Genomic DNA, 16,053 nt, shown 5'->3' with positions numbered 1-16,053 from the left:
TCCTTTCTATGCTGGCATCTTTCCCCTTCCTTTCCAGTCCCGATAAAGGGTCTCGGTAAATAATGACCGTCTGTTCATTTACACTGACACTACCTAACCCGCTGAATTCCAGCATTTTGTGTATGTTGCATGGTTACTTACCACCACCCCGAGCCTGCTGCTGGACGGCTGATACGCTGCGCGGTAAATGGTTTCGCTTCTGTTATTGGCTAAGGTTAGAGATAGGGCGGGGTTTCGTACACGCTGCTCGTCTAATGGCCAGAGCACACGTCGCTCCGGTTGAATCACAGCCTCCGGTATTCTACATGACTGACGAACTGTTTCGTTTGACCGGCAGGTGTATCAGCCAATGATAGGAGGGTACAGAGGCAGGTCTGGACTGTGAATAGCCAAGCGGAAAGGACCGTCATGCTCCGCCCCTCCTACGCCACCGTTCTCTCACCATGACATGCCTCAGTGAGTTGCTACTGTCGGTGTTGGCTGGCCTATGAGTTAAAAAGAACAGACGTAGTTTAACGCCTCAGCGGGTCATCGGGAGCAGCGGTTGTTTGTGCGGGCTGAGGAGGGCTGTTGAAGCTGTGAAAGAGTAGGACTACAACTTTCAGATTGCTCCGCGGCATCACAGGTTCATCAGCTGCCTCCTCTTGACAGCACCGCCTGCCGGGAGTTGTAGTTTGGCCTGAGCGGCCATCTTGTGCGACGGTTGGAGCTCGGCCCGCCCGAGGTTTTCGTAGTTCAATATGGAGGGCTGGCAGATGTGAGACTAATGACCCAAAGTATGCAAGATGCAGCCGCTGTAAAGTGCAATATGTGCCTTGCAGAGGAAAAGGGAGCTACAACCGCCATTTTTCCGCGGTCATTTTCACTGGGGCAGGAGCTGGGGAGAAAATGAGGCAATATCGTAGAACTTCTCTAGTTTTGTAATCACGATGGGGTTGCAGTGGCGGGGAGGGTAGTATTGCATCATTCCCATTTCTAGGATCAGTGCAGGAACTGGGGAAGGAGTGAGTGAGAGGCAACACACGCCACATTGCCTCCCAGTTTTAGTATAATTGCAAAGTTACTGTGCGGTTGGAGTAAGTGGAGGGAATTTAGCTTTGCATTCTCACCATTTCTGGGATCAGTGCACAGTCAGTACCCCGTTTCCTTATGATTGAAGCCTTCCATTCCTGGCAATATATCCCTGTGATGCAACCCTGCGAGAAAGAATGAGTGCATTCACCCTATACGTGCTCATCATGATTTTATAAAACCACCTCAGTCCCATACTCAGAATCAGGTTTAACTAGACAATGGGGTGACTGTTCGGGCAGCCTTTGAGAGAAGGATAGTGCAGTCTGATGTGACCAGAATGAACATTAAATTTTCCTGAATGCTATTGCTATCTCTTTCATTTGGAAATTAAAGAAGAAAAACTAAGCTTATTAAAGAAGAAAGATGCATAGCAAGATAAATATGTGACCAGAATGAACATTAAGTATCCATGAAGTAAATTTGACGTAATGGGGTTTGCTGGGTCGGGTTTGGAATTAAATGTCCAATGTATTTAGCCTTGAATAATCAGGGAAGGATTCCATCGATTCCTAGTTGGAATGACTTCTTTGGCACCAAACGATGTCATTTGGAAGAGGCAATTGTATTGTCTGATATTCTTCCTGAACTCTTTTGCAATAGGTTCATTATTACTGTATAAATTGAGGAGTTCATTAGGTAGAGGCTGCAAGTTGCCCATCCTGACCTGTCCCTTCATACAGCAGAAATGTGGGGTTTCTCCAGTGAATAGGAAGACACAACAGTGAGGGCATACTCTCGTCTCTTCCTCTCTCCTCCTTCTCTGCCTGTTTTGGTCATTCTGGAGATGCGCAGCCCTTTCATCCTTCGTTTCTTCATCTCTTCTACCATTTGTTCTTTCTCTCTGATCCTGGAGTCGTGCGGCCCTGGCCTGATCGGATTTGTTCTCTCCTCCGTCTCTGCCTATTGTTGTCATTTTGAAGACGTGCATGCCTGTCCTCCTCTGTCTCGTCTTCTCTCATCCTTTTTGTTCTGACTCTTTGACCCTGGAGTTGTGCGGCCCTGGCCTCATCCAATTGTTGTTCTCTCCCCCTCCTTGCCACCTCCCGACGATGTTTGGTGTTGTCTCTTGACCATAGTGTCCCCCTTCTCTTTCTACGTGGCATAATTAGACTATCCATATATTTTTACCCTAATGCTTGATAGAAGATAGGAAGCAGTAACACAAAGCCTTTAAGCTGCTGAAACTGGCCATGCGCATGCGTTGTGGTGTGGCATCGCAGTCTCCATGGAAGGTGGAAGGGGCTCTGAGCATCGTGAGCCGCTGCTGAGGCTGGCCGTGCGCATGCGTGGGGCTGTGGCGTCCCGATTTCCATGATGACCGATCGGGTCTCGGGTGAAAGGCAGCCTGTTGATTTTTGGCGAATGAGCAATTTTATACGAATATATAACCTGAACTTTGCCTGCATTCTGTAAGTTAGTGCATTTTAATTCAATTTAGCCAAAAAAAGTGCCGCTCTTATGCACCGTTTGTGCTAATTGGAGGTCACAAACAGACAGAGCATGCGAGTTTTAGTAGTATCCTAGACAACCGGGTGACCCGTTGGGGCACCCTTTGAGAGAAAGGTAGTGCAGTCTGATGTGATGTGCTTTGGAAATTAAAGAAGCAAAACTCAGTTTATTAAAGAAGAAAGACACATAGCAAGACAAATATAGCTCCTCCTTGATTAACAAAGGACACTTTTGATGACAACATTTCTGGTTGATCTGCCACCCTTCAAGAATACTCTAATGTTTTCATTTCTTTTTCCCGGCTTAAAGTCACATACAGCTGACCATGCTGGAATACCAGTTTCTCCAGATAAATCAACATATTCTCCATGGTTTGGTCTTGCGCCTTATGTATAGTCATGGCAAAGCATGACGGTATCCAGAACTGGCTCCGCTGAAGGGGGACATCTTCCCCTTCTGATAAATTGGGAATAATTCTTGGCATCATGACAATGTCATTTTTGAACGCACCAATGTTTACCTTTACCACGATGAGATTGTCGTGCAGTTCTTCCACCATCATTCACGTTCCATTGCAAAGCCTTGGTGGATCCAAGTTCCTCATTGAAATGATGGGAGATCCCCTCTTCAATTCCAGTTCATGTAGTGGCAATCCAGAGAGTTTGACCGAATCAAGGAATTCTGTTGGAAAATGAGTGGCGATAGCTCCTTCACTTACGGCATTGAAGGAACAGTACTCTTTCATGATTCCACGGAAGTGTCTAATGCATGTAAGATTTATTTTTCGCATCATTTCATTCAGAGGAACCAAGGTAGAATTCCTCGAGAACAGTTCTGCAGAATTGTCGAATGTTGGGTAGATGAAATCAATGCATTCTTCTATAGTTTTTGCTGGCAGAATCATATCTTCAAGTAATTCGATTTCATCATTTTCATTTTTCTCAATCTTGTCTTCTCCAACATCCAGTAAGAACTCAGAATATCATCCTTCTCCCTCACTCAATCGCATGTTTCATCTTCAATTGAAACTTGATGAAGCTTCTCCATAAGTAGGATTTTTTTATACATGAATTCTCCACATCAGCATCATTTCCGCATTTCACAACTGCTAGAAGCAAATGGTTAAAATGCCCCCGAAGGCCTCATTCTTGCCGCATACATCACAAAGAGTCCGGTCCACTGCTTTGAAGCTCTCCCTCCTAATCATGGGGCACTCAACCCAGACAATAAGCCTCGCATTTTGGAGTAAATTTGCAGTATTGGTGTTTTTATCGATGTTAGAAAGGGCATCTTCATTGACCTTGAGGGGTATTTTGAATCTTGAATGCGCTGTCCTACCACCAGGCATCAATGTTGCTGCAATACCTGATGATGCTACAGCAATAGCAACACCTCCATCTCCCCTAACTTTAGTGAGGATCAAGTTGATGATAAATGTCTTGCCCATTCCTCCTGGTGTATCAACGAAAATCATTGAGAGAGATTCCTTTCCAAGCAGTCACACATTATTCTCATTATTCAATAGGCTACTCTTTGCCGCATATTCTCGAGTTGATCTTTCCTTTTCTCCTCTGTCTTTTCCTCTCTCCTCCTTCTCTGCCTGTTTTTGTCATTCTGGAGACGCGCAGCCCTTTCATCCTTCGTCTCTTCATCTCTTCATCTGTTCTACCATTTGTTCTTTCTCTCTGATCCTGGAGTCGTGCGGTCCTGGCCTGATTGGATTCTTGTTCTTCTCCTCCTTCTGTGCCTATTGTTGTCATTTTGGAGACATGCGTGCCTCTCCTCTGTCTCTTCTTCTCTCATTTTTTTGTCTTGACTCTTTGATTCTGGAGTCATGCGGCCCTGGCCTCATCGGATTGTTGTTCTCTCCTTCTCCTTGCCGCTTCCCGACGATGTTTGGCGCCATCTCTTGACCCCAAATGTCCCCCTTCTCTTTCCATGCAGTATAATTAGGCTGTCCATATTTTTTTTTACCCTAATGCTTGATAGGAGAAACAAAGCAGTAACACCAAAGCCTCCAGGATGCTGATTTTTCTTGATGATGTGGTTGGCGCTCTCCTAAATGGACATGATAGCCCTGCCCTTTTGCTACGGTGGGTGTCGCTGCTATGAGCATCGTGAGCCACTGCTGATGCTGGCCATGTGCATGCGTCGTGGTGTGGCGTCGCGGTTTCCATGAAAGGTGGAATGGGCTAGGATTGTGGAAAGTGGGGCCTGTTGATTGACAAGTGAGCAATTTTATATGAATATATAACCCTGAACTTTGCATGCATTCTGTAAGTTAGTGCATTTTAAGTCGATTTAGTCAAAAAAAGTGCCACTGTAATGCACCATTTGGGCTAACTGGAGGTCACAAACAGATAAATAGAGCATGAGAATTTTAGTAGTATGTAGATAGATATCACTGGCATGTGTCGTGAAATTTGTTGTCTTTGTGGCAGCAGTACAATGCTATACATAATGGGAAAAAAAAACTGAATTGCAGTAAGTACTTCCCCTACAACTCGGTCCTTCCACTCCCATCAACATCCTAGTAAATCTTTTCTGCACTTTTTCCAGTTCTGTAACACAGTATAGCAACCCAAACGGAACACAATAATCCAAGTCCTGAAGAAGAGTCTTGGCTTGAAACGTCGACTGCTTACTCCTTTCCATAGATGTGCCTGGCTTTTGAGTTCCTCCAGCATTTTGTGTCTTGCTTTGGATTTCTGGCATCTGCAGATTTTCTCCTGTTTGTGACCGTAATTGAAGCATGGCCTCACCACTGCCCTTCACCTTCAACTCCCAACATTTATACTCAATGCCCTGACTGATGAAAGCCAACGTCCGAAAACCTTCTTCACTACCTGTGATTACACTTTCAGTGAACTGTGTATTTGTACACCTCGGTCCCTCTTTTCCTCAACACTGTGAACATTGTACTTGGATTTGACCTTGCACTGATCTGAATTAAAGGCCATCTGCCATTCCTCGGCCACATACCAAGGATGATCACGATTGCCCCTGTAATTTTTGCTCCTTCTTCACTGTCCATGATACAACTAGTTAGAATGTTACTCGCGCTCCTCAGTCTCTCTGTTTCACAATGCTGTGGGATGGGTCCAGGTCCTTGGAGTTGGGAATTTGAGGAGGTGCTCTGATTGAGGTTGGACAGGATGTGGAGCAAGCAGAGGATGAGGGAATGGAACAGGAGGAATGGGGGCATCTTGTCCTGAGACTGATGCTCAAAGCCCCTCTCCCCCCACCAAACCCACTCTTTGTGTAATATATAAAAAAATCTTGCCCTTTCTCCTTTGAACTTATCCCTTCCACCTTAAATGCATTTCCTCTGGTGTTAGGCATTTTAACCCTGGGAAAATGCCTGCTCTATGCCTCTCTCTGCAGTTGTGGCTATTATAGAGATAGTGCCAAACACTAGGCTGCTAAACAAGATAAGAAACCATGGTATTGCAGGAAAGATACCAGTGTGGACAACAAATTAGCTGACTAGCAGATGTCTATAAGTGGGGGTAAAGGGGGCCTTTTCTGGTTGCTTGCCAGTAATTAGTGGTGTTCAATATGTCCCTATTGAACAGAGATGATGAGGAAATTCTTTAGCCAGAAAGGTGAATCTGTGGAATTCATTGTCACAGATGGCTGTGGAGACCAATTCATTGGGTATATTTAAAGCAGAAGGTTGATGGGTTTCTGTTTATCAGGGGTGTCAACTGTTACAGGCTGAAGGCAGGAGAATGGTTGAGAGGGAAAATGTTAGCCATGATCAAATACTGATGCAGACTTGAAGAACCAAAAGGCCCAATTCTTCTCATATGTCTTATGGTCTTAGGGCAGGTTGCTGAGCAGTGGCCTGATAAAAGGTTTAAAAATTTGTAGAGTAACACTGCACTGAAACAGGACCCTTGGCCCAACCTGTGCATGCCAACCCAGGTGCCCACCTAAACTAGTCCCATCTGCCTGCATTTGATCCATCCCCTTTAAGACACTGAATTACCATGAATGTACATCTCAGGCAGCAAGGACATACAGGTGGAAAGGTCCTTTTCCCCTGTTGTATGACTGTATGACTAAACCTTTCCTATCCCTGTACAGATCCAAATGTCTATTAAATTTGTTTAAATACAGGACCACAGTGTTGGGTCTTTAAAAGAACATTAAGGTGTATAAGGGCCTGACGGGATATGCACCTGATTATTGATAGAGGCAGGGGCTGAGGTTACTAGGGATTTCACTAATATCTTTGTGTCCTCTCTAACCACAGGTGAGCTCCCTGAGGACTAGTGAGAAGCTGATGTTCTATTATTCAAGAAGGGGAACAGATAATTCTGGAAACTATGGACTCACATCAGTGGTAGGGAAATTACTGATGAAGGTTTTTAGCAATGGTATGTAGAGTCATAGAGCACTTTAGCAAAGAAACAAGCCCTTCAGCCTATCCAGACCACGCTGACATGTTTTTCTGCCTAGTCTGATCTACCAGCACACAGACCATACCCCTCCGTACACCTCCCATTTATGTACCTATCCAAACTTCTTTTCCTGTGTAAGTCCTACCCTGGCTTGTCCTTCCAAAGTGAAATGCCTCACATTGATCTGCATTGAATTCCATCTGCCATTTTTCCACGCATTTTTGCAGATTGTCCAGATCACGCTGCAGGCATTGAGGCCTTGCTGTCCACTACGCCCCCAGTCTTGTTGAATCAGTTTACCACATTACTATTCAAGCCATTAATATAGTTACTCCAAAACCTGGGCCTCTGTACCTCCCTCTGCAACTGGATCCTTGACTTCCTCATCAGGAGACCAGTCTGTGCAGATCAGAAATAACATTTCATTCTCTCTGACAATCAACATTAATGCACCTCAAGGATGTGTGCTTAGCCCACTTTTCTACTTTCTACAGCCACAACTGTGTGGCCAGGCATAGTCAAAGAGCATCTATGAATTTTTTTTTAGATTTTAGATTAGATTATGAGGACACTCAGTCCTCGTTTATTGCCATTTAGAAATGCATGCATTAAAAAATGATACAATGTTCCTCTGGTATGATATCACAGAAACACAAGACAGACTAAAGCTGACAAAAATCATATAAGTATAACGTATAGTTACAACAGTGCAAAGCAATACTGTAATTTGATAAGAGCAGACCATGGGCACGGTAAAAAAAAGTCTCAAAGTCCCGATAGCCCCAGCATCTCACACAGACGGTAGAAGGGAGAAACTCTCCCTGCCATGAGCTTCCAGCGCCGCAAAGTTGCTGATGCAGCATCCTGGAAGCACCGGACCACAGTCCGACTCTGAGTCTGTCCGAAAACTTCGAGCCTCCGACACCGAGCACCATCTCTGCCAAGCGCTTTGACCCTGCCCCGACTGCTGAGCAACAAGCAAAGCCGAGGATTCGGGGCCTTCCCCTCCGGAGATTTCGGATCACACAGTAGCAGCGGCAGCAAAACAGGCATTTCAGAAGTTTCACCAGATGTTCTTTCGTGCTCTCACATCTGCCTCCATCAAATCAGAATTGTGCACGGCACCCTACTTGACAGATTATAGATTGTTGTAGCGTGGATGAAATCACCGGAGAGACAGAGTCACTGTTAGATACAAAGCAGCTTCTTTATTCCACACAAGGTACAGCAGGCATCATACGGACGGAGACACTTCCTGCAGAAAGGTCTGCTAGGCCAATGTGGGCTCGATATTTATATGTTAAACACAAAGGCAATTGCTACTTTAAAAGTTATAGACAATGCTTCCTTTTGAAGCTACATACAAAATGTCACACCTTCGGACTTCATCCTTTCCTTCCAACGCCAACATGTCTGGGTTGGTATCCACAGCCTTTAGTTAAATCCACAATACATTTTGGCATTTTACATGCTAACATAGAAGACAAGTAATATTTGTAATGTATAGATAATACTGTCTTAGAAACTACGGCATCAGGTCAAACTATGCCGCCAGAAGCTCCTGGTATTCACACTTTTTTAGGAAGCGCATTGTTGTGGACTCAATCCACAGTACTTTGTCAAATAGAAGTCTGGTGGCCAAAGTCATTTAAGTGTAAACAAATCATCTACCCAAAAAAACTCACTCTAACACAGATATTCATCACCGGAGAGGCCGCGCATGCTGCATCGCGTCGCCATCTTCTCCTCCTAGGTGCAAATGCAACTATTGTCAGAACTTCAGATGGTGACAAGAAGGCGTACAGGAGTGAGACAGATCAGCTGGTTGAGTGATGTCACGGCTACAACCTTGCACTCAACGCCAGTAACACAAAGAAATTGATTGTGGACTTCAGGAAGAGTAGTTGCGGGAGCACACACCGGTTCTCATCGAGGGATCAGAAATGGAGAGGGTGGGCAGTTTCAAGTTCATGGGGGTCAATATCTCTGAAGACCTACCCTGGGCCCAATATATTGATGCAATTACAAAGAAGAGGCAGCAGTGATTATATCTCATTTGGAGTTTGAGGAGAATTGGTAGGTCACCAAGGACACAAATTTCTGCAGAAGTACTATGGGAGCATTCTAACTGATTGCCTCGCCATCTGGTATGGAGGGGCACTGCAAAAGATCAGAAAAAGCTGCAGAACATTGCAAACTCAGCCACCTCCATTATGGGCACTAGCATCCCCAGCATTTCGGACACCTTAAAAAGGCAATGGCTCAAACAGGCAGCATCCATCATTAAGGACCCCCATCACTCAGGGCATACCCACTTCTCATTACTACCATCAAGGAGGAGGTAAATGGAAACTGAAGACATACTCAATGTTTCAGGAACAGCTTCTTCCCCCCTGTCATCATATTTATGAATGGTCAATGAACCCTTTTATTTTATATATACTTACTATAATTCAGTTTTATTTTGTCTTGCAATGTACTGCTGCCGCAAAACAACAAATTTCACAACAGTTGCCAGTGATATTAAACTTGATTCTAATTCTGAAATGACATTCAACAACAGACCCAGCACCAATCCCTGCAGAATCCCATCAGACACAGGCGTCCAATTAGAGAGACCACTATCTTGCACCAGTCTCTGTCTTCTCCCACAAAGTCAATGCTTAATCCAATTTGCTACATCATCCTGAATACCAAGCAACTTAATTTTCTGGACCAGCCTCCCTTGCGAGACTTTATCAAAGGCCGAGCTAAAGTCCATGTAAACAGTGTCCACTATCTTTCCTTAATCCACAAAAAAATTCTATGTGATTGGTTAGATAAGACCTACCACACCCAAATCTATATTGGCCATCTCTAATCATTCCTGTCTAATAAATACTTATAAGGCATGAAAGCAGAATTAGGCCATTCAGCTCTTCAAGTCTGCTCCACCATTTCATCATAGCTGATCCACATTCCCTCTCAACTTCATTCACCTGCCTTCTCCCTGTAACCTTTCATGCCCTGACTGATCAAGAATCTGTTTAGTGCCACCTTAACTACATCCAATGACTTGGCCTCTACAGCTGCCTGTAGCAATTAATTCCACAGATTCACCACCCTCTGGCTAAAGAAATTCTTCTTCATCTCCGTTCTAGATGGACGTCCCTCTATTCTGAAGCTGTGCCCTCTGGTCCTAGACTTCCCCACTATAATTACACCTATCTACATTCTCTCTACACCTTTCAACATTCAATAGGTTTTAATGGGATTCCCTCCCCCCCTTCCTTTTAAATTCCAGTGAGTACAGGCCCAGATCCTCATATGATAACCCTGAGCTTCCCAGAATTATTCTTATCTTTTCAGAACTTTGTCCAATGTTAGCACATCCTTTCTTAAATATAGGGCCCAAAACTACTCACAGAACTTCAAGTGAGCCCTCATCTGTGCCTTAAGAAGTCTGAGCATTACATTCTTGCTTTTACATTTGGAACACCATTAGTCACCAGCAGCAATCTAGAAAAGCCTCCCTTTATTCACACTCTTTGCCTTCTGCTAATCAGCCAATCCTCTATCCTCTAATTAGTATCTTTCCTATACCAACATGGGCTCTTATCTTGTAAGCAGGCCCATGTGCTTCACCTTGTCAAAGGCCTTCTGAAAATCTAAGTACACCCACCTATTCTCCTTTGTCTATCCTGCTTGTTATTTCCTGAAAGAATTCCAACAGATTTGTCAGGCAAGATTTTTTCCGAAGGAAACCATGACTTTTGTCTATTTTATCATGTGCCTCCAAGTACCCCAAAACCACAACCTTAAAAATCAACACCAACATCTTCCCAACTGCTGAGGTCCGGCTTACTGGCCTATAATTTATTTTCTTCTGCCCTTTCAGGTTCCCAAGCACTTTCTCCCTAGTAATAGCAATTACACCCACTTTTGCTCCCTGATACTCTCAAAGCTCCGGCATACCGCTGGTGTCTTTTACCGTGAAGATGGATGCAAAATACTTAATTCGTTCATCAGCCATTTACAGCATGGGAGTACCATTTAATATGTGGAAATCACAACCTTATTTTTCTAGCAGCTCTCTGCTATTTCTCTACAAATTTGCTCCCCTGAACCCCACTGCCTATTGCAAGGTCTATAATGTAAACCCATTAACCTCATCATCCCTTTTCACTCTTCAGTTCCACCCATATTTCCTGAGTAGACAAACAATCCAGTCTGTCCTGTTTGAGCAATAATGGCTACATCATAATTCCAAGTAATTGTCCATGTTCTCAGCTCATCTGCCTTACCTACAAAACTGTAGAAAATGCTCCAGGTGCAGTTTCACTAACATCTTGTATAACAGCGCCATAATGTCTCAACTCCTGTGCTCCTCAGCTGAAGGGTTTAATTTCGTGCTATGCAGTTCTGTGAAAAGAAGGGTCTGACGATAGGTAGCGGGACTGATTTGTGATGCGGGGAGTCGGGGAAGGGGGTGACTGGCTGCAGCCAGTTCCCACAGAGTGCCCTGTCCCAAATCCTCTGCCTGTCCAATGTGTGGAAGAAGGGTTTGAGGTCGACTCCAAACCCTTTGAGTATGAGGAGAGGGTGAGAGTAGTGATCCTGTGGAGAATGCGGTTATTCCCTGTTATGCACCAATGCTGATGCCAGCAGCTGTACAGAACCAGCTAGGTTCACCGAGTCCTTCTGGGCTCTGTCTTCTGCGCATGGCACTATCCATCCCTTCAGAAGCAGAATAGGCTTTATTATCACCGGCATGTGACATGAAATTTGTTAATTTAGCAGCAGCAGTTCAACGCAATACATAACCTAGCAGAGAGGGAAATAATAAATAATAAATAAAATTTTAAAAAATAAACAAGTAAATAATTACAAATATTGAATAGATTTTTTAAAAAGTGCAAAAACAGAAATACTGTATATTTAAAAAAAAAAGTGAGGTAGTGTCCAAAGATTCAATGTCCATTTGGGAATGGGATGGCAGAGGGGAAGAAGCTGTTCCTGAATCGCTGAGGGTGTTCCTTCAGGCTTCTGTATCTCCTACCTGATGGTAACAGTGAGAAAAGGGCATGCCCTGGGTGCTGGAGGTCCTTAATAATGGACGCTGCCTTTCTGAGACACCACTCCCTAAAGATGTCCTGTGTATAGACAATAGACAATAGGTGCAGGAGTAGGCCAGTCGGCCCTTCGAGCCAGCACTGCCATTCACTGTGATCATGGCTGATCATCCACTATCAGTATCCAGTTCCTGCCTTATCCCCATAACCTTTGATTCCACTATCTTTAAGAGCTCTAGCCATCTCTTTTTTGAAAGCATCCAGAGACTTGGCCTCCACAGCCTTCTGGGGCAGAGTATTCCATATGTCCACCACTCTCTGGGTGAAAAAGTTTTTCCTCAACTCCGTTCTAAATGGCCTACCCCTAATTCTTAAACTGTGGCCTCTGGTTCTGGACTCACCCATCAGCAGGAACATACTTTCTGCCTCCAGCGTGTCCCATCCCTTATAATCTTTTATGTTTCAATAAGATTCCCTCTCAGCCTTCTAATTCCAGAGTATACAAGCCCAGTCGCTCCAATCTTTCGACAGATGACAGTCCCGCCATCCCAGGAATTAACCTTGTGAACCTACGCTGTACTCCGTCAATAGCAAGAATGTCCTTCCTCAAGTTTGGAGACCAAAACTGCACACAGTACTCCAGGTGTGGTCTCACCAAGGCCCAGTACAGCTGCAGAAGGACCTCTTTGCTCTTATACTGAATTCCCCTTGTTATGAAGGCCAGCATGCCATTAGCTTTCTTCACAGCCTGCTGTACTTGCATGCTTGCTTTCAGTGACTGATGTACAAGAACACCCAGATCTCGTTGTGCTTCCCCTTTTCCTAACTTGACTCCATTTAGATAATAATCTGCCTTCCTGTTCTTACCACCAAAGTGGATAACCTCACATTTATCCACATTAAACTGCATCTGCCCACTCACCCAGCCTGTCCAAGTCACCCTGCATTCTCATAACATCCTCCTCACATTTCACACTGCCACCCAGCTTTGTGTCATCGGCAAATTTGCTGATGTTACTTTTAATTCCCTCATCTAAATCATTAATATATATTGTAAACAGCTGCAGTCCCAGCATTGAACCCTGCGGTACCCCACTGGTCACCGCCTGCCATTCCGAAAGGGACCTGTTAATTGCTACTCTTTGTCTTCTGTCAGCCAGCCAATTTTCAATCCATGCTAGTACTCTGCCCCCAATACCATGTGCCCTAATTTTGCCCACTAATCTCCTATGTGGGACTTTATCAAAGGTTTTCTGAAAGTCCAGGTACACTACATCCACTGGCTCTCCCTTGTCCATTTTCATAGTTACATCCCCGTCGTAAATCCATGCTGACTCGGACCAATCCTGTTCCTACTATCCAGATGTGTCATAATTTCATCTTTTATAATTGACTCCAGCATCTTTCCCACCACCGACGTCAGGCTAACCAGTCTATTTGTTAACATGACAAATCTCTTCATACTCCTAATAAAGTATAGCCACTGTCTTACCTTTTTTATAGCTACATCGATATGTTGGGATCAGATTGGGCCCTCAGAGATCTTGACAGTATTAGTTATACGTCACCCATCACCATATATCCGGTGTGGGCATCAAGTATTCCAGGATCAAGGACAGAGTACACATGTTTTTTTGATGCACTATGGAAAGCTTCCTACCTGGATCGGTCACTGCTTGGTAGGGTAACTGCTCTATCCCAGACAACAAAAAACTGCCTAGAGTTGTGCACATCCCTCAAAAATTCAAAGTTCAAAGTAAATTTATTGTCAAAGTACATATATACTACCCTGAGATTTATTTTGTTGTGGGCATTCACAGAACAGAGAAATACACTGAAATCAATGAAGAACTACACACAAAGACTGAAGCAATCAATATGCAAAAGACAAACTGTACAAATACACAAAAAAACAAATAATAATAATAAATAAACAATACTGAGTCCATAGGTTTTGGACTCAGTTCTTGTTGGGGTGAGTGAAGATTGCCAGAGTAGTTCAGGAACCTGATGGTTGAAGGGAAGTAATGGTTCCTGAACCTGTTTGTGTGGGAATCAGAGATCTCCTTCTCGATGTATCAGTGAGATAGTCTGGATGGTGGGGAGCCAGTCTTCATCAAGGGATCAGAGGTAGAGAGAGTCAGCAACTTTAAGTTCCTTGGTGTCATCATTTCAGAGTGTCTGTGCTGTGACCAGCATCTAAGTGTAATTACAAAGATCGCCTCTACAGTACTTTCTTAGAAGTTTGCAGAGATTCCACATGTCATCTAAAACTTTTACAAACTTCTGTAAATGTGCGGTGGAGAGTATTCTGACAGGTTGCAGCATTGTCTGGATTGGAACACCAATGCCCTTGAGTGGAAAAAAACTATAAAAATAGTGGATATAGTCCAGTTCGTTTATTTTAAACCTCATTATGTACAGGTTGTGAGTCTGAGGAACCTTACAAAAATTGGTAAATCATCATGGGGTAGCATAGTTTTTCATGATCACACGTGTTTTTTCCCCAGGATGGGAAATCTTCAACTAGAAGAATGATCTAAGGCGAAAGAGGAATGATTTAAAATGGACTGGAGAGGCAGCCTTTCCACACGGAATGGATTGGTCTATGGAATGAACTGCCAGAGGAAACTGTAAAAGTAAATACAATTATAATGTGTAAAAGATATTTGGCTTTTCTCATCTCAGCTGTAAACCAGGCGCACCCTGGAGACTCACCACTCTGAATATGAGCAGGTTCACAGGTGATAGGGAGGAACGTAAAAAAGGAGATGACATTTGCAAGATTAATAAATGAGATTATCACTGCAGTAAGGAGGGAGGATGTCTCACAGGGCGCCGTGTGGGCCTGGAGGATATCAGATGTGGGATCTGTATTCAAGAATGGTTACAGGGACAAGGCAGCTGCCAGTTATTGTCAAATATATAGTAGGGAGAACACTGGATAAATATTCTGAGGGACTGGAATGATCTTCACTTGAAAAGGCAGGGACTGATTAGTCATGGTCAGTACAAACTGGTTCATGGGAGACCCATCTAAATAATTTAATTAATGCCTTTTTTAAAAAGAGATAAGCAAATATATTAATAAGAGCAGTGTGTGTCATGTGGTTCACATGGTTTTCAGTAATGGCTTTGATGTTCACACATGGACAGCTAGTCCAAAACTGTCTCAGTAACATCTCCTGTCACAGAATCATTTAGTATGTCAGTATGGAGACAGACCCTTTGGCGCATCTCATCCAGATCAGGGTGTCCATCTAAGCGGTTCCACTTGTTTGCATTTGGTCCAAATCCTTCTAAGTCTTTCCTATGTACTTTTCAAAATATTGTTTAAATGTCGTTATTGTGTCTGCCTGAACTATTTCCTCTGGTAGCTTATTCCATGTATCTACCACTTTCTGTGTCAGTAAGTTGTCCCTAAAGTCTAATTAATCTATATCCCAGCTTTCAGAACTGTCCACCGTACCACCAGTTTGGTGTCATCTGCAAATTTATTATTTACTTTCTGACCCACATATCAATGCATGTAAGAAACAACAGAGCAGAGTACTCCAATCTAAAATGGGAAGTGAGGGGCCAAGGATGTAGAGAGCGTCGCAGGGACTGGAGGAAGGTACAGAGTCTGTGGCTACATCCTCTGTGGCTACATCAGAATTTATATTTATCCTGTTGAATTGTTTATCTAGGTATATGGGATGTCCAGAAAGGGGGAGCACCTCTGGTGAAAGGGCTTATTGTGTCCATTCCAGAGCACCTTTGGACCCTACTGGACACACAGCTCTCACGTGTGTCTCTTAGTAGTTGTATGCATGCAACAGTGGCCACACCCTGGTACACCACTTTGACAGGAGGGCTAAACTAGGTGAAGGTAGCCGACGGTCTCATACCTTGGTGAGATAGGTACATGCCTAACCCAGCACACGGTCAGCTCCGGTAGACTGGGCAGATGAAATCTACAGTGAGGTCCCATGGCCAGAAAGGCGATACTACAATGCTTTATGGAGAGCAAAAGGCATGACAAGGCACAGATGTCATGGTCATCCACTGTAACCAAGGAAGACCATAGTTTG

At 44.0% G+C, this 16,053-nt stretch overlaps 1 protein-coding gene and 1 long non-coding RNA gene across 3 annotated transcripts in view; one reads left to right on the top strand and one right to left on the bottom strand.

Moving 5' to 3' along the window:
* Positions 1 to 213, bottom strand: part of LOC140204651 (SLAM family member 8-like) — a gene marked incomplete at its 5' end in the record, with an annotated part of 70,461 nt that extends 70,248 nt beyond the window's left edge. Inside the window, one exon of the mRNA XM_072271347.1 lies at positions 142 to 213. Within this exon, the coding sequence (XP_072127448.1) occupies positions 142 to 213 (72 nt within the window). The remainder of the gene's footprint in view (positions 1 to 141) is intronic.
* Positions 214 to 319: 106 nt separating this feature from the next.
* On the top strand, positions 320 to 14,665 carry LOC140205447 (uncharacterized). 2 transcript variants are annotated; one of them, XR_011887847.1, is made up of 3 exons: positions 320 to 456; positions 6,782 to 6,905; positions 14,491 to 14,665. It is a non-coding gene; the product is annotated as an uncharacterized lncRNA (long non-coding RNA). The 2 variants fall into 2 exon arrangements; XR_011887846.1 differs by having other exon boundaries at positions 331 to 456; positions 6,782 to 6,871; positions 14,491 to 14,660.
* Positions 14,666 to 16,053: the final 1,388 nt, after the last annotated feature.

This window comes from Mobula birostris, chromosome 11 (assembly GCF_030028105.1).
Source record: "Mobula birostris isolate sMobBir1 chromosome 11, sMobBir1.hap1, whole genome shotgun sequence".
NCBI classification, from domain to species: Eukaryota; Metazoa; Chordata; class Chondrichthyes; order Myliobatiformes; family Myliobatidae; genus Mobula; species Mobula birostris.
The sequence above is the reverse complement of the archived record's forward strand: the minus strand, read 5'-3'. Positions and strand labels throughout refer to the sequence as shown.